At 40.4% G+C, this 19,019-nt stretch overlaps 1 protein-coding gene across 2 annotated transcripts in view; it reads left to right on the top strand.

Annotated features, from left to right (window-relative positions):
- LPGAT1 (lysophosphatidylglycerol acyltransferase 1) overlaps nt 1-19,019 on the top strand; it is a 67,646-nt gene that overhangs the window by 32,552 nt on the left and 16,075 nt on the right. For both annotated transcript variants that reach the window (XM_065058399.1, XM_065058400.1), the window contains 3 exons: nt 3,183-3,278; nt 6,056-6,329; nt 14,475-14,601. In XM_065058399.1, the coding sequence (XP_064914471.1) occupies nt 3,183-3,278; nt 6,056-6,329; nt 14,475-14,601 (497 nt within the window). The remainder of the gene's footprint in view (nt 1-3,182; nt 3,279-6,055; nt 6,330-14,474; nt 14,602-19,019) is intronic.

The raw sequence follows: 19,019 nt of genomic DNA, 5'->3' as shown, positions 1-19,019 counted from the left end.
CACTGAGTTCTGGAGTCTGCATCTCTGTAGCCCCATTGCAGCAAACTGCCTGTATGTTTTGTCTTGGTTATAACTTGTATGTCACACTGATTGCATCCCTCCTTCTCAGTTGCATCACACCTTTTCACTCCTGAGGAATTCCAGGGATCCTAGATAGAAGCTCTGTGTCACCTAAAAGATAGTGAGGTGGACTTCATGCTCTGAACAGCAGTGATCAGCTTTCAGGATAAAGCTACCATCTGGTACATGGCAAAAAAAATGGTGTGGGAGGAGAGAAGCCCCCGCATTGCTGGGCAAGAGTTCCTCTTCCAGAATTGCCATAGAACATCTAGAGACCAGTGTCGACTCGTCAGAAGACACGAAACTTTTCTTTTCGGGGAAACAGATTATTAAGCTTCCTCATCTTCTCCAGTTGGTTTAGCTTCTACTTGATATAATAGAACAGAACAAGATTTGGCAAAATGCCAAAGTAGTAGATGAATGCTGACAGCCATATGGGTACTGCTGCAGGCTGAACCATCATCTATGCAATTTTGGTGGTGTTTTTGTCTAAGGATATGGTTCCCTACACCATTTTGTTGTCTTTCAACTGATGTTCAGGCATGGACTTAGGATATAGTAGTGCCTTGAAGAGCTTTCTACTTTACTGAAATGAAAAGAATATGAGTCTCTGCTAAGAAGAGATTTTACTTCAAGACCTTCTCTTTTATTTCACACAGGACCGGGGACAGTTGTATCAGAAACCATTTCACCAATATTAGTCTCTAGTGGGGAGTTATATCTAGGATCTGATTTTTCTTTTATCACTCACAAGTACATAGTGTGTCTTTGTTCCCTTGGGTGTGTAGCATCTTGTAAGAAATACGACTGGCAGACAGGCAAGGATACTAGAATGTCATAGAGAAGAAATGGATGCTTGTTTCTGAAGAAAAGCTGTTCATATCTTTAGGAGCTGCCCTTTTCTCTCACACATGGTTTCCTTTTCTGCTTCCAGTGATGCTAGAGGGTCCAGAAATGGGTATTCTTGTATTGTCCAAGATTTCAACCAGAAACTTTGCTAATACTAAGAAACCACGAAAGCTGAGGTCTTCCTGATGTACTCTTAGGCAAGGATAGCAAGCTTTTAAATGTGACGTTCAAATTTTGCTGGGAAATCAGCTATGTGTCTAAGGCAATAAGGTGTCTTAAACTTTCTTTGGCAGGTGTGTTCTTGCAAGCGTGTTCAAACTTCGCTTTGCTGAGTATCCAGGCACAGTTGTTTAGGGATAAGTAAAAGAAACAGGGTATGTGACAGTTACCTTTCTCCAAATATTATATAACCTAGTATTCATTTACAGCTTCTGTGGTCAAAAGGGAGGATAGGTAATCAGAGCACTCCAAGAGATAATTTGATTTCTTTGGAAGAAAGACTTACTGATACATGCAGTTCTACATACAAATTGCAAATTATCAGGCTGCTTTTACAAAACAGAATTCCTGCATGAAATATGAACCACTTTTTTTTTCTACAAATTCCACATAGGCATGTGAAGGTGTGAAAATGGTAAAAGCCACCATCTTTCACAGTATCAAACTATTTTGTTAGAAGTATTGTGGAAGGCATGGATGTGGATTCTAAGTATTGCAGTTGCTTGGCAAGCCTCCGATGTTTGGAGAGTAGTGTGGAGTATTCTTTAGCAGTAGATGTAATCACCTAATACATGAACAATACACTATTTTCTAGAGGAAGTCTTCATTTCATAGACGGCTTTCTTTTTGTCCTTGCCTCAAATTATGTATCTTGGATAACTGAAAGATACCAAGCAGAAGGTGCCTGTTTAAGATTCAAAAAATTATCTTCTTACTAGCACAGAAATGTCACAGTTCTCCATATGCTTTTTTGGTAGTGATAGATGGAAGAGTGCTGTGTTACATGACACAAGTTTCACTGGACTTGCATCAGTCTTGGTGTGGGCTTATAACACAGGGAAGAATAAAGGTATGATTGAGAGCATCTGGGAGACACTGGGTTTTCCAGTTTTGGAAAGCCAATTCCTACCCCTCTGAAAATCTACATGTAGGAGCTATAGAGGGGAGAAACCCTGTAAGAGAAGTAGCTTTTCCCTTCTGTGCTCTTCTGGAGTAATTCTCCTATTTTTAATCTCAAAAGAGTGAATGGACATAGTATCTGCCTTCATTGTCTTACAAGAAGTGATGGTCAAAGTGAATCTAATCGCTAAGCTTCTGTTTTTGCCTTCTCTCTGTGTTTCTTGGTCAGGACAAAGGAACATGGCTTAATGAAATTCTCAGGGATGCATGTGGCTGCTCTGCTATGAAATAAATCAGTAATGGCATAGGGGCTGTACATAGGTCTCAGTGAATGCTACTGTTCAAGGATAGAGTGAGCATGTGCACATCAGAAGCAGGAGAACAACATGATCTCACAGAATGGTTGGGGTTGGAAGGGACCTCTGGAGATCCTCTAGTCCAACCCACCTGCTAAAGCAGGTTCAATTAGAGCAGATCGCACAGGAACGTGTCCAGGCAGGTTTTGAATGTCTCCAGAGAAGGAGAGTCTACAGCCCCCTGGGCAGCCTGTTCCAGTGCTCTGGCACCCTCAAAGTAAAGAAGTTTCTCCTCATACTCAGATGGAACCTCCTGTGCTTCAGTCTGTGCCCGTTGCCCCTCATCCTATGGTTGGGCATCACTGAAAGGAGTCTGGTCCATCCTCTTGACATCCACCCCATCTCATCTCCAAAATTGCCAAGTAGAAAAAAAAAATTGAGGAAGCACGTTTTTGTGACAGACATAAAACAACTGGAGATTTCAAATACAGACCTCTGTAGTTTTGTGTACTTTATTAAACAGTGAAAATTATTTTAGTTTGCAACTGGCTTAAAGTTGTGGTGGCATGTCAATAAGAAGCAGCATTACATTACCTGTGTGAAAAGACAGAGTAGAAGGTACTCTAGCATATGGCTAATAGTGTAGAACTGTGTATTATATTACAAAAAGGCAATCTGTTTAATCCTGCTCTTGAGGAAGAAGTGTAGCACCTGTGCTGCTTTATATTTTGGGGCATAAAGGGCTTTATTCCATGTATTTGCTTGTTTTATTGCTGTTGAGAGGGTGACAAATTTGTGCTCAGTATTTACATAATTCTCTGCAACTGATACTTACTAAACTTTTTTTTGACTTTGCAGGTTGTCCGTCAGATGATGTGGCTGATGGATCATATTTTTAAGTATACAAACTTTGGCATTGTGTCTCTAATCCATGGAGACTTCTTTATAAGACAGGTAAATGGAAACATGTAATGGTACTTCGGTTTATCCTTATATTTGGAACATTGTGGTGTTATGGGACTCGCTCACTACCTCGTGGACGGTTTACAGGATGAAATAACTGTGTTGTAATGTATGTATTTGGGCAGAGCTTTGTTCTGAAACTACTTTGTTTCCAAGCTTGTTTTACTGTTTGCCTAGACACAGATGTTGATGGGACCTGGTTATGATGGGAGCCTTTTATGAGAGAGGTGTGTAACAAAGTTCCTGGGCAGTCCCCTTTGTCTCTCTGCTTCTGCCTGTTGTTGGCACCTCTCTCCTTTCCTTAGTGACCTTGAAGCTGAGCAGTGAGCCCCGTTAGGTCACTGTTCTAACTGAGTTTCTGATAAGGAGAAGCAGGACCATCTCTCTTGATGGTGACATGGTACAAGACCTGCATGGTGATAGACCTGTGTGAAGAGTAATTAATTGATTCTTGAAAGTTAGTTATTATTTGGGCATCAGGAAAGAATGTGTGTTGAGACCAGCATCTCAAATGTGAAGGACTGAAAACCTCAGATTATTTCTTACAATTTGGGGTTTTTGGTTTTGTTTGGTAGCTGTTGATCAAAACTGCACTCTGAAATAAAAACTTAGCAGTACAATGGTAAGCATGAACCTGCTGTCAGTTACATGAACTGTGACATCCAGCATACATGTTTCTTTCCTCTCCTTATTTTTTTGACTGGACTTAACATGTATGGGCAGCCAGAGAGAATTACGAATTTTCACTTTACAGAGAAAGAGAAGCTAATAAAGATAAATTAATACTTAATCACAGCTATACACAGCTAAAGTGAGATTTCTTACTAAGACCAGAGGCATAGCAAGGAAGCCTCAGGCAAAATGAGGTAATAAAATAAAAGTCTCTAGATACACAATACACAATTGTATCTCTAGGAACAGTTTGACACTTTGTAAAATATAAAACTACTTCAGTAGTTAAAATTCACAAGATACACATTTTGAGGTACAGGTGACTGTCAGCTTGTTAATTGTAATTTCTGAATGTGGTGTTGCAGTTCCAGCTCCAAAACCAAACCATTAGTGAGATGCAAAAAGGAAAGCTTTTCCTCATTTTTGTCATAATGAGTATAAATATAAACCAATTGAAAAATATAATGTTTCTTGGATGTTAGTTAGCCTTTGGCTGTAGCAAAAACACTTAAGGTGAGTGAGTAATGATCCTTTGCCTAACTGTAGAAAGGCCCTAGTAATATTTGGATGAGCAAATACTTCTTTTTTTTTTTTTTTCCTATAAAATAATGTAATTTGATCATGGTACAATACATCCTATTTGTTAAAAATGTACATTAACCTCATGTTCATGTGCAGCACCAATAGCAGTTTTAGGAATGCTTCTGTGGTCTAGTAGAAGTTGACTAGTGTTTTCTGGTCTCCTGTTGAAGAGTTTACTGGCAACCAAGACTGTCAGTAACTTGCCATATCAGCAATGCAAAGTGCACAGCATCCTAAAGAGCTTGCCAGCAGCCTGCTGCTACCTGGTTAGTTTCCTTCAAAGGGAAGAAGGCTGAGCCCATCCCCTGTGATGGTGATCAACTGGCCATGGTATTCAAGAATTGGTTGTATTAATGTGCTGCTTCTGTATGATTTATGTTCTCTTCAATCTGGAGAAATGTTAATTGTGTTTTATCTTCCAGGACTCTTCAGTATTCCACTAGCCACAGTAATTTTTAAACACTCCCCTCTTTCCCGTTAGTCCAGTAGAGTTTTCTGTATTGCAACAGCATCTTAAACCTCACGGTATTTACTAAACTGCAGTTTATCCACCATGTTGTTTCTCTTTGTCTTCCACTCAACCCAACCTGTTCCCTCTTTCTCTCCCTGCCAAAAAAGAACAACCAACCACCAAACAGTGGAAGGTTTGTGACAGTTTTGTTGATGTTTCTGAGATTTAAAATAATTTCTGCAGAAGAGGGCTTAAATTTTGGACTCCCATGTCTTTCGAGTTGCTTTGGAGCACTCAAAAATGCTAATTGATGTAAATCTCATTCCTGTGAAAATTTGAGTAGCTTGCTGTTGCTGTGCACAGGGTTGGGAAGAGAAGAGATTGTTGTTGGAGACACCAAGGATATCTCTGCAGTAATTAAGGACAAATTTTACTGTCTTGCATGAAGAAGTTGTGCTAATATGTCAAAGAGGAGAAATGAATAAGTCATTTGAGCAGCACAGGTTTGGGTGAAATCTGCGGTTCTGCTGCGGTAGCCCAGCCCAGGCATGGTCTCGAGGTCCGTCTGGGTCTGCTGGTACCTCTGCAGTTCTGATGTGGGATGGGGCTGGGGGGGAGGTACGTAGAAGATGGTGTAAGCAAAGATACTTCGTGTCTTGCAGAAATTACTGGTGATACACAGACCTCAGAAATCATAGCTTGACCCCTAGACTGTATTTGCAGAATTCAGTTTAGGAAATTTAACCTGGGACCCAGTAACAACTAGGGAATTCTGCAAATACATCCTCCTGTTACGTGAAGTTCCCACTGACAGTCTGGACATCATTGTTGCAGAGAAGTCATCAAATCAGGAACTTCATTAGTGTCAAAGGTTCTTTTACAGCGTTTCTGTAAAGTGGCATTAACTCAGCCACCAGTAGTTACTCTGAGAACATTGTTTTTTTGTCTTAGGGGCTTATTTGTATCTCTGAAAATAGAGACATCTTAGAAATGTAATAATTGTCTCTTTAATGCTATCTCTTTTAAGCATTCATTTTATTTACGTAATGTTTTATCCTTATAGGGAAGAGCACACCGTGACCAGCAGCTTGTGTTACTCAAGGAGCATCTAGAAAAATATTACAGGAGCCGCAATCGGAAATGGATTGTTTTATTTCCAGAAGGTGGCTTTCTTAGGAAAAGGAGAGAAACAAGCCAGGCATTTGCCAAGAAAAACAATTTGCCATTTCTTAAACACGTCACCCTGCCAAGACTTGGGGCGACACAAGTAATTCTGAAAACGCTTGTAGCACCACAAGAAAATGGAACTCCAGCAGGTAGAGACGCTGTGCTAAAAGGTAAAGACCACTTCACTCTTGTGGATAAAAAGCAAGATTTGAGTTAAGCGAAACATCTTGTGTTGAATTGGTCTCTTTAAATGTCAAATACATCCATAATCATCATATTTATATAAATGTTTTGATATTTGCCTTTAGTTCCACTAAGTTTGTTTTTTTATGTTGAGATACACAAAAAAGAAGACCTTAGTTTTAATTTGATTTAGTCTGCAGTGTGGCTGCATGAATGTTTGTTGTGGTACACTTAATAGTTAGAGTAGGCACTGGCATGGGCACCCAGAGTGGGCAAGAAGTCAGGCTGCTCCTTTCAGTATGATCGATGGTTTACACTTGTTTATGGTCATATGAAGCCATAGTAAAAGTATTTCTGGAAAATGGAAACTATGTTCAAGTTTAAAAGTTTCTTTGCATCCAATACTGTATACTTTGTTCCTCCACTTGAACTATTTTCTGTTAAGTTCATGTTCTGTTCTTTACAGGTTTTTATGATGCTGTCCACTTTATGCTGGAGTTAACTGTCACTGACTAGATTTGAAGGATTTGTGTGGCTGTCTGATGTTAGAAGAGTTCTGAGGGAATAACAATATTCCTCCAGCATTATTGTTCTGGGACACCTGGAATGTAGGGGAGTGTGTAGCTGGGATGTAAATAATGCCTGTAGTTACAGGAAATGGTGTTTTTAGTCTCTCAGTTTTTTAAATTAATTTTTTGGCATATTCGGAGAGCGAGGTTAGATCTCATTTAACCTAGTTGTGGATTTCTGTTGCTTATTACAGAAAAAATAGATTGGGGGCTTATGGTGTTTTTTTCACTAATGGCTGGTGCTGGTATTTCCATAGCCAAATTATCCTTTAGCAGTTTGAACCAAAGATCCATCCTAATGAACCTACATATGCAGATGACTTTGGGTTTTTCTGTGCTGAGGTTCACATTTCAGGGTTAGCACAAAGCCTCATACAGAAATTGCTTCCAGATTTTTAGTCTTGGAGTTAATCTTGTCGACATGGGAAATGAATGGAGATTATATTCTTGCAGGAGTGAAGGGAGGACTTAATATGAACTGAAAATGGAGCAGTGGAATACATCAGAATATTTTCTTTCAGGCTACATTCAGAAAAGAAGGGCAGAAGAAAGCCCGTGTTGTCTTAGAAGGTTTTAGATTTAAAATAGAAACAGAATACCCTAGTCCTTGTTAAAAGTTATTTTTTTTAAGGAGAAAAGTTTGGCCTGTTCCTGTTGTATTTATTCCTGTCTCAAAGGCAAAAAGGTGTGAGAAGTTCCCAAACATGAATTACAGACTGCTGAAATCTCAAAGGGGAACCAAAGCACTCATCAAATACCAGTTTTATATTTTCATACTCTTGGATTGCTATCAATTTAGCTGAAGATCAACCTGACTTATTTTTTTTTCTTTTTTTGTTTTTTTTTTTTTTTCTATGAGCAGCGTTATTGAGACTCTGGAGAAACGAGCATTTGATAGTAGTTGACCTAATGGGGTACTAAAGTAAAGGAATTGTCTCAGAAATACAATGGAACCACATCTGTCCATCCTATTTAAAAGACTGAAGGAAAGATAAGTGAGCAAAAATAGGAAAGAAATGTGTGGTTTTAGTTATCATTCTTTCAGAGTAATGGACATGGAAACATAAGAGGGATGAAAAAAGTGAAAGTACATTTTATATGCTAGGAAAGAGTAATATTTGATATATACGAAGCTGAGGTGTTTTAAGTCCTCTCTTAAGCTCACAAAGATGTTTCTAGCATGGTAAAACTTCCCTTTCAGAGATGTATGAAAGGTTAATTGTTGATTTATATCTTGTATAAAAGACTCTTCCTCCAATCTTCTGCCTTTAAATGCGTTTACTGTACTCTTGCCGCTCCAGAAAATTCTTGAAGAATGTTTGTTCAGTTTGTGAGCAATCTAAACAACTATATACAATCTATATATAGCAATCTATACAATTATAAGTTAGTGATCATATTTACATTTTATCTCTTTTATCTTTCCCTTTTCCAACCACATGAAACAACCTGTCTCAGTGGAATCAAACTTAGCTGTACCCTCTTTGGGTTAGCATTGTTGAGGTGCTGGAACTAGATGTCGTATATACAGTAAAGGTTTTGCTTGTGTCTTGAACAGAGATTGCGTGTAAACTTTTTGTACGTTATTACCGTACATCCTTTGCTTGGGAAGAGGCTTGTGTGCCAGCAGCATTGCACTTGAACTTCATGGTTCACTGATGACATTTTTCTTCTGTGCCACTTCTTGTGCTGTGTATCGCCTTATTTAACAGTGTTCCTGGTCTCCTGGGTTACCAAGTTAGTCAGCTTACTATAACAAGCTTTCTTCTCCATTATTTGTCATTCTCTCAGTCTTTTTGTTACTGCCAAGCTTTGCTGGTAATGATGGGAGTTCATCTCCCTTGCACACTCAGTTTCAGTTAAATTGGATTATAGATTAGGAGTAACTCCTCCTCATCAAAAATTATGTCCCCTTGGAGTTTCCTGGGCAGTTATGTTGTGATGAGTCATGATACACAGTCGCAGTGTCCTTGAGCGTTGTCATTTTTTTAGTTCTTAATTCATTTAAAGTGATTCTTGTAGCTTTTATACCGTTCTGCTTTCTCAACTGAAAGGATGTATAATACTGGAAGAAAAGGTGACAAACCAAGTTGCAAATGGTTGTTTCATCCTGTCACCTCCCCGCACCCCAGCCCACTGGCTTGCTTTTGTACATCCAATGTCACTGAAGTGGTGGCCTTCAAATAGTAGCTCAAGAGTTGTGCAACAGCAAAATGCTGTGTTGTCTGTGCTGCTTCTCTGAGCTCTCTGATTTCTGTCATCCTTTCAGTAGTGGTGGGTTTATCTAGTGAAGTGTGAGGTTCAGTAGCCTCCCCAAAATTTCATTAGCCTTAATTATAACATTAGTATTCTTAATATCCAGTCCCATTTTCAGTTTTTGTATTAGTTATGAATTTCCCACCGTTTATTACCTGATTCTTCCTCTGTGAAGTGACAGGAAGAACAAATGTTCCTGAGCGAGGTGACCAATACTATTTGATTATTTTTGTACTTGGCACTGATCAGTTCTTTATAGGTTGCTTGTCCAAGGCAAGCAGCCTTGGTTTTCTTCATTTTCCAACTGTTTTTCTTTCATATTTGAAGTCCCAAGTACTAGCCTTCATCAGGGTGAAATTTAACTTACTGCTGGTAAATACTAAATTAAGTTACTAAATCAGTTGCTGCCTTTTGAAACGCTTGTTTAATTTTACCAACATTGCACAATCTTATTCCTAAATAAATATGAGGATGGAAAAAAATATAGGTAACGTTGTTCCTATCACTTGATGGCTTGAGTGCTTTTGAAGCTGGAAAGTACTGCCAACGTAGTTAAGTGGTGTCTGTCCCTGGAAAAGATGGTTTAAGTTAATTCTGGTGTCTAATGAGCACATCCATCTGCGCAGATGTGCTGTGCCCCCCACAATGGAGCGCTGCTGCCAGCACCTCTGTCCCAGGAGGAGGTTTTAGTATAGAATAGAAATACGGGCAGCATAAAAATTCTTGATGCACAGCTATCATCACCTTAACCCTGTAGGGAGCGATGGGGAGCAGAGGGGATGGTTATTTTGTGGTTTTGGTTTGTTTGTTTGTTTAATTTTTTGATGGAACACTTAGTCTCTGACATAGTTGCAATTACAGTGTTTCTTCACTTAATAAGAACTGATGATCTTGTGAGTTTTAGAACTAGCAAAATGTTCTAAGTGCTAAACAGCTGGCAGTTCAAAGGCGTTTGGGGCAATTGTTCATGGAAGATATGCATTCGAGAGCTTATTTTTGATCAGCCTTCTTCTACTGTGGTTTTTTTTAATTCTGCTGTTTTCTACCATGCAGCAATTCCCTGTCTGATGAGAGGTTGCTATGAGCTTGGTTAGAACCACATTGAAATCTTATCTTACTATTTTCAAATACAGCACAGTACATTTAATTCTGTTGCTTTTTCTCAGAGAAATTAAATTTTCCCTTCTGCAGAGCTGGACACTGGATTTCATAATAGATTTATTTTTTTTTAATCAAATTTTTTGATTCGCTGTTGTATGAGGAATGTGACTTGAATAACATGCGGGAAGGCTTTTTTTTATCCTTGAAAAGGAGCTTCTTGTTGGTGGCTTTATTCCAGGTGATTTGTTACGGAGAGTTTTTGGGATAATGAGTTAGACATTCAGTCTGCGAGCTGATCTTTGGGAAAAGAGTTAATTTTAAGGTCAGTGGTCCAGCTGATCACACAAGGACAAGCAGAGAACGAGAATGCGTTGCTGTGCAGGGGGAGGCAACAGCCTGTTTTGGCTGCGCTTAGAGTAATGTAAGTGTTGAGGAAACCACACCTGAATACTGGAGAAAGCTGCTAAATACTTTCCTTTTCAAGCGGAAGGTGCTGTCCTCAGGTTCACGCCTGGCTGTGCATTGTTTTCCACTCCAGATGCAATCCAGCAGCATTGCAGCACCCACAGCTGGGTTGGAGGTGCTGATTTCCTGCTCAAACCTGGCTTGGGAAATTACCCTTTTTCTCAGTGGTGAACGCTGACTGCTGGTGCGTTTGAAGAGTCCTGCATGTGGTCAAATCCAGATTGTAGCACTAGTTGAGAGTAACCTGGGGGAGAACATAGAGGGGACGAAGAGAAGCTCTGAACTGCAGTAAATTTGTGATTGTAGACAGTCAAGTATCTGCAGTGAGAGGACCGTAGAGGACAATGGAGCACTGAATGTCTTGAAGATGCTGATAGTAAGTTGCTTCATAACTAAACTTAAAGCAACCTAACTGAATCCACAGCTAGAATAAAAATAAGGAAGAAAATAATTATGAAAATTTGCTTCTGCTGGTGACTAAAAAAAAAAATAAATGTTAGGAGGCCATTTAAATTTTTTTCTTTTTAGGCCTGAAAGCAGCATCCTTGGACTTGCTGAGGCCTTACCCCTTTGTGTTGTGTGCAGTTGTCTGTTTCTTTTCCTCAGGATCTGTTAGAACTTCGTGGCTTTAAAATAAAGATGCTCATGGGCAGGGCCCAGCACTGTATAACCCTCCAAAAAACGACAGCAACATTAATTTCAAAATTTAATTTTGTAAAATCCTTGTTGACTTAGGCTTTTTTGGCAGTGTGAGATCTTGGGTTATTATGTAAGGTTTATTTTAAACCAGAGCATGCAGAAATATGTCTGTGACTGTGATTTGAGAGTAGGTCTTGGTAACTGCACATTGAGCTGTGCTAAGGCCCTCTTGCTCTAAAGGAGGGTCTGTGGAGGCTGGAGTTATCTTCAGAATTTATTTTATGTTATTGTTTTTTTACCTGGAGTTCCTAGTGGGCTGTCAGAGGCAGGTTCTTCTCCCCACTCCTGCCCTGGAAGGCATTTGAGGCGAGGCTGGAGCTGGTCTGAGGAATCTGTGCAGCAGCTTTGCTCCACAGAAGCAGAATGTAGGAAATCGGCACGGAAGAGGACTGCAGGAGTCTTCTCGTAATGAGGTTTGAACCATTATCCACTGAAAGTACAGCTTGAAATACAAGCTAAATGTTTAATAAATGATTTTAAAACATTTTACTGTAAACAATAAGATAATGTGCCTGTATTCATCTGGCACTTTTTAAGTGTAATTAATGATCTTTGTTGCTTTCTGTCTCAGATGATTTACTTGTCTTTGTCCATTCTTACTTTACTTCAGGGAAAATAATAAATTGAATGGCCTTGTTCCAAAATCCATTTCTAAATTAATACTTCGGTGGATTTACTATTCATTTTATATTGGCTTTTTTCTAATACATTGCTACTTTTAAAATTAACAACTGTAGTTAGTGCTTTCCTTGAGAGACTTGACAGGCTGGCAAACCTGGAGCCTCTGATGGGACCTTGTGTTCCCATTTCACGTGTCTGTCGGGGTTTTTAAATACTGTATTTCCAGAAGGTGACCCTGTGCATGTTTCAGCTTGACCTGTGTAGCTTGTACTTGGTCAAATTTTGGGATAGCACATTTCATGCTACTAATAATTCATAACATAAATATTAGGAAATACTGTCTAGTCATATTCATTACTGTATATGCATTTGTAATGAAGCAGTACAACTCCATTGTGGAGTAGACACCATGAAAACACAAGCTGATGGTTAAAATGCTTGATAGTTATACGTGATAGTGTTGCTGTAATTGTCTTCTCTCAAATTAAGTGCAAATTAAATGAAATGCAGGTAGAAACTCACAAGTTAGTCCTTGCACATTTGTTCTCCTTGGTGTTAATAGCTGGTTTTTAGGGTGTGCCTTGGGCTGTGTGTTGCAGGTTTCTTCATGTGTGTCGTAGCTCTTCTCTAAAATTAGAGTGGTGATTCTGGGCAAGACCAAACATCTCTCTAGCTCAACATCTTGTCTGTGACTCTCAGTGGATATCAGAGGAAGCATGTGCCAGGAAGGTGTGCCAGGGGAGGTTCAGGTTGGACATGAGGAGAAGGTTCTTCACCCAGACGGTGGTGGACACTGGAACAGGCTCCCCAGGGAGGTGTCACAGCCCCAGGCCTGAAGAGACTGCACAACACCCTCAGACACATGGTGTGAAATGTGGGGTTGTCCTATGTAGGGACAGGAGTTGGACTCGATCCTTGTGGGTCCCTTCCAACTCGGGACATGCTATGATTCCATGTGAACACAGCAAACATGCATCACACTTCTGGACGCTCTCCCGGCTTCTCTTTCCAGCATGGTGGGTTTCTGCCGTTTAGTTAACCTTGCAACCGATTTCTTCCATGTAGTTGTCCCATTTCCTTTTGAATCCAGCTGTTGGCATCCTTGACATCCTTTGGCAAGGGGTTCCCCACAGTTTTATTCCCATCTGCACAAAGAATCATTTCTGTTTGCTTTGAAAACTTTTCCTCTTGGCTTCATTTTTGATCTGCTCTTGTATGGAAAAAGGTGGTGAACAGTCCATTCCTGTGCACGTTCTTCATGCTGACAACGCATTTGTCAGCCTCTATCATATTTCCTTCATAGCTGTCTCAGCTGCAGGCTTGAAGAGTCTTACGCTTTGTACTAAGACCTCAGACCTCTTAGACGCTTCTGCCAACAGGTGGCTGTTTTTAATAGTCAACTTTGTAAATGCTTTAAGATATTGCTGGCTATGATGTAAGCATATTACTATACTAGTGTATTAAGCACTAAGTAAGCATATTACTATAGTAGCCTGAACATAACATGCCCTCAGATAGAAGGCAGCTCCAGTTCCACAGAACAAATATAAAATTGACAAGCTAAACTCGAAGTGCCCTCTTGGCAGCGTGCCCCTACGTCCTGATTTGCTTTCCAGATATGCTGCTCTCCTTCTTTGCAAACCTGTGAATTGAAGACATGCCAGAGAGGGGTCATGACTAGGTTGATATCTTGACATTGACTATTGCTGGTAGTAACCTGTGTTCAGATTTAAATTGGAGTCTCCTGAATCACCTTCATAGGAAATATTTTCCACTTCCTTTGATCCTTTTCTCAGTTTCTAATTATGCCAAGCAGCATATGAACATGTGCTGGTATCAGTCTTTCTAGGACCTTGTGGATGCAATCTCCTCTCTGTTGTAAAAACTGACCACGTTCTGTTGGTTGTTTCCTTGTCTTTAATACACAATGTGACATATTTCCTCTTTATCCTGTAACTCACATTTTTGAGAACCTCTGAGGGATCTTCATGGCTGTGACTTCATCAGTGAGCTGCTACTGCAAGCTCTTATGAAGGGCCAGTTGTAAAGGTGCTTGAAGTGCAGACCAAGAAAGCTGGATTTTTATTCTTGAAGGTTTCCTTTTGGTGAATGATGGGAAGCACCTAACTTTTGGGCCAATATGTTATGTATCTATACTCATACCCAGTGAGTGAACTTGTTCTGTTCTGTGTACTGTAATATGTAGGAACTACAGAAATAACCGTGAAATTAAAATCTTGGTCTAGCTGAAGTGTGTAGGAGTATGTCTGTGTTCTGTAATGAAATCTGGATTTGATTTATGGCTGTCTTATTTTATTTGTGCCTCATACCTCATGAAATAATATAAAAATGAAATAACAATCAAATAAGTGATGTGCGCTTTCCGATTGCTTCTAATACCATGTTTCTCTTTGTTCCTAGAGAGCAAATCAAAAGGCCTCCAGTGGGTGATAGATACAACCATTGCGTATCCCAAAGGTGACCCTATAGACATCCAAACTTGGATTCTTGGCTACCGACAACCGACAGTTACACATGTACATTACAGGTAGGAAATAAACCTTCTACTCTTACATTGAGCTAAAATATTAAAAAACAAATATTCACAAATTACTAACATCATGTTTCAGGATATGGGAAATCAGTAGCAATGTCTTTTTTAATGTCCATCTCACACAGGTGGGCAGCTCATATTATCTAAACACAACAGTTTCATCTCGAAAAGTTCTGTGACCTTTCCATATCTTAGCACATGTAAGTTTTTGCCTGATGTCCTGTGGTTGAATATAGTTATGGGGAATATATTTGATGGCTAGGTCTTCTTTTCCACTTTAATGTTAAGGTGCTGGTAAACCCACCCTGAATTTTCTCTTTTTTTAATAATGACAACAAATTAAAAATCATTATATTATTAAAGAACAACTTTCTGACAAAAAAATGTCAGCTTTTTCACTCACAGCATACTATTAATAGTTGAGCAGAGCAACCCTCTGGAAATAGTAGCAAACCCCATTAACACCTGGGATGGGATACAATTAAAACTTTTCTCCTCAGCAGCTTTGTCTCAAAACCTAATCTAATGGCGAGAAGTAGTTGCATTTTGCTTTTGGTTTGCAGTTAATTGCAAGTTTGAAATCTCTAGAAACATTTCAACAATTTTCCTATATCAAGTAAGTTGATTATCCCCAAGGTGCGTTATTTTGGTTTAATCCCCTTTTGCTGATTTGGGGAGCTTTTAGACTTTTACAGTGAGCTTTCAGATACCCTTGTGTGGATCCCCTGGGTGGCAGTTTAACTGGGAATGACCTTGCCCAGCGTCAGCGCTGTGTCAGTGCTGTGTGCTGCTCGCTGGAGCTCCTCGTCACAGCCATTTCATAAATCTGTCCCTTGCTTTTTATAGAAGTCTGCCTTCAAGTTTTCCTGAAGGTGAACATGCTTACATGCTAATTGATGTAAGATATATCTATTGTGCTTTATTGAGGTCACCTTGGTACTCTCTTAGATCTCTGGGATAATTGCAAGTTGAATGTATTTAGAATTTTACTAAGGAGTATTTCCAAAAATATGTCCTTTAAAAAAGAAAGTTATCTTAAGTTTGAGTTAACTTCCTGCTTCTAAATGTGTATATTCAAAACCTATTTTTGAGCATGAGCCCAAAGATGATGTAACCTTCCTTGCATTGAACTTGAATGTTACAGTTCTGGTAGTACTTAAAATTGTATGGAAAAAATACTAGAAATTGTTTATTGTTGGGCGTAGGTTTGTTTTCTTCCGGAGGGTCTAGATCACTGGTTTAGGCAGGGGCAAGCCTCTCTGAGTTTTTGTTTGTTGGTTTTTTTTTTAAATAACCTCTAGTTGTTACAGCTGACCCTGTAAAAACAATCGAAGTACATCCCAAATAGAAAGTAACACAGTGGGATGTCTCTGAAGGCCAAGAGGTGGATGTAATACCTCTGAGATGAGAACTGAGTGTCTTGCTTTTAACTGGGGCTTTGGCCCGGTGCTTTGCAGTCCTGGTTAATTCTCAGACTGGCACGTCAGGTTCAGCCATGTGTCCTCTGGATGGCAAGGGCTTTAGTTGGGTGCAAAGTGGTGGTTCTTAGAGACACGTTTAACCCAAGCCTGTGGCTGTGGCAGCGGTGCAGGAAGGCACCCGATCCCACCGAGCACAGACACGCGGTGGCTGGAATGTGTCCTGGGCACATCTGGTTCACTTTTCAGTAGGAACTGATGGAGCTGATGAACTTGCCTAATACCATTTTTCAGCTGCTTGTACTTAGACTTCTACAATTTCCCATGACACAGCATACATGTAACTGTTCTTGAAGGTGGCAGCGGGGGCCACCTCCTTTTTGCTTGTGATAAGGTCTCCACCTGGTGCCTTTCAGGGGTGCCCCCTGCTCCCCATGTCCTGCTGGTGCTGCATCAATGGTTCTTCAGTGCTGCTCTCCAGGACCCGTGATTTTACAGAGCTTTCTCACGTCCTGCCTTTGCTGCCTCCGTTCCCCTCCCAGCCCAAGTCTCCACCTGGTGTTTCCTTACAGAAAAGCCTTTCCCTCATCTTGTTACTTTTGTCTGCGCCTTTTCTGGTTCTGCTCTAGCTAGTTTGTGAGTTGAGTGACGTCCTGAATTTCCCACAGTGGTTTCAGGATTGCTGACCAGAGTAACAACAGCTCATCTTGCAGACTGCGGTGGTGTATGTGTAGCTACTGGTGCTCTTTCCTGCCCTGGTGCCCATTACCTTGCATCTACTGGTATTTAATTTCATCTCCATCTATTGTCAGGACCTTCTGCAATTCTTCTCTTTGACTACCCAGAATAATTCCATACCAAAGAAGGTCATATCGCTTTTGTATCTTTTTTTTCCGGATCTAGCATATCATCTGCCTGTGGTACGCTAAGACCTTTCAACGTGTCTGGAATCAGACCTGTAGTTCGGAATTAGTACGGTGAATTTTCACCTTCAGTGGTTTTGACAGTAAAATTTATTTTTAGATGTTTTTCTGTGGCTTTAAAATATTATTCTGTTTTAGGTAAAAGATATATTTATCCATGGCATGATTAGCAGAGAGCAACTGAACAGCATGTGTACATGAATTAATTCATGTTGCATCATCCTGGTCTGTTGCTTATACAGTTTTTCCTGCTGAATTCCCTTCTGGGCATTACAGCAGTTGATTATTTCTATTTCCTCTCTCCCCCCACCTCCCCCTCCCCAGATCACCTGATTTTACTCATTAGGCGTTATTATTTTAGCAGAATGTTGTAATGTGATGGGCACCTTCATGAATTTGACAGCTTTAAGTCGTGTATTGATGATTTTACCAGAGCTGCTGGTACCTCTGAGAACCTGTGAAGATGGAGTATATGAGTATGGTGGACAGGGAAGAGTAGGGGACAACTGTTTTCTCCCAGAATGATTCTGGTGCTAAAGAAAACCTCACCGCTCTGGTGTCACGTTCTTGAACCTTCTCTGTGGTTGGGAAGCTGGATAATTGAAGGCCAGTGGGCTGACATCAGTTTCTTAGAGCTTATTTTGAAATTATCAGCATGGCCAGTGGAAGATGGTCTCTCAGGACCGTTGCATGCGTGCCGTCTACGTCGTGTCCTTGCTTGTCCAAAAATACAGTGATGCCTTGAGCCTCCTGCAGTGTCAGACCTTAATCAGGGGTAGTTATGGAAAGACATCCGAACCCTTAACGCTGGTTAAACAGTGTGTGCTACAAACAGCTGCCCTATGTGACAACTGGCTGACATTTGCCACATCAACCTCCTTCCTCTCGTCCCTGGCGCTTCTGTTTGACGATGCAGCGCGACCTTTCAATGTGCTGGAAGGTGTCCTGGGAGATTTCCATGCTCCCTGAGGGCTGCTCAGGCTGCAGGACAGCGGGTGACACTCCAGACCTGTGCAGCTTATGGCTTCACTAGGAAACTCCTTTAGGTTCATCTTCCATGTGGGGGCCAAAACTTTGCTGTAACAGAGCCATTTAGGATATCAGGGAATGCTGGTGCTTATTCTTCAGGTCACAAATCTGAGGTGGTTCCTCATTAATTCTTAATTTTGATAGTGTTATTAACTGCTCTAACAGTGTAGGCAAGGATTAAATCAGTGTCCGAGGTTTGAAAAAGCCAGCACTGTGCTGAGCCCCCAGATGTCCCTTGTAAAGCTGGTGCGTTTCTTTTAACTCTTTGAAACAAACCCAGTTGGCAAAGGAAGACACAAGGTAAAGTGGACTTCATCTTTAAAAAGATGGAAATGTCAGAAATGTCTTCCAAAGCTGGAAAATGTGAGAGGTATTTCTAGTTTTCTGCATTTCACATAGATATCTTCTGAAATTTTTAGGAAATTTATATCGCGTATGTCTGGACTGTTGTTATTTCCCACTTTTCATTTTGGGCAATAACATTCTGCTCATTGCTTGCAATTTGGAATGTCTTGGGAGATTACATTTGAAATAAATTTCAAGGGTAATTTTGAAATAGCTGGGGAGAGAGTTCTGCATGAGTCTGTGGGCTCTGGTGCGCTAGTTTCTCATCTACCATTTGTTTTAACTGAGTTATAGGAAAAATAATTACAAAGCCCCCTTAGTAAAAGTAAACAGTATCTTTGACCAGATGCCATATCTGCTGTATGAGAGGAGAATAGGGATTTATATATGCTTTTTCCATCTTGGAATAGTCGGGAGTGAAGAAGCAATGTAAGACAGCAGTGGGGGGAAAAGCCACATTTTCTGTGCTGCTGTGGTGGCTGCGGAGCCTCTTGGTGCTCAGCCGGCACTTTCTGCCCTTCCCCTTGGTCACAACCCCTTCCTGCCTTATGATCTTCCAGATCTAGTGGTTTCCTTTTCTCATAGCCTTGCCTTTTACTGCAGGATTGTTTCTTCTTCATCCTACTTCGGGAGCAACAGAGGAGTGTAGAGGACACAGCAGCTTTATGTTTTCATTTTGGATGCTTTTCTAGCTGAT

The sequence above is a fragment of the Columba livia genome, chromosome 3 (assembly GCF_036013475.1).
Source record: "Columba livia isolate bColLiv1 breed racing homer chromosome 3, bColLiv1.pat.W.v2, whole genome shotgun sequence".
Lineage (NCBI taxonomy): Eukaryota > Metazoa > Chordata > Aves > Columbiformes > Columbidae > Columba > Columba livia.
The sequence above is the reverse complement of the archived record's forward strand: the minus strand, read 5'-3'. Positions and strand labels throughout refer to the sequence as shown.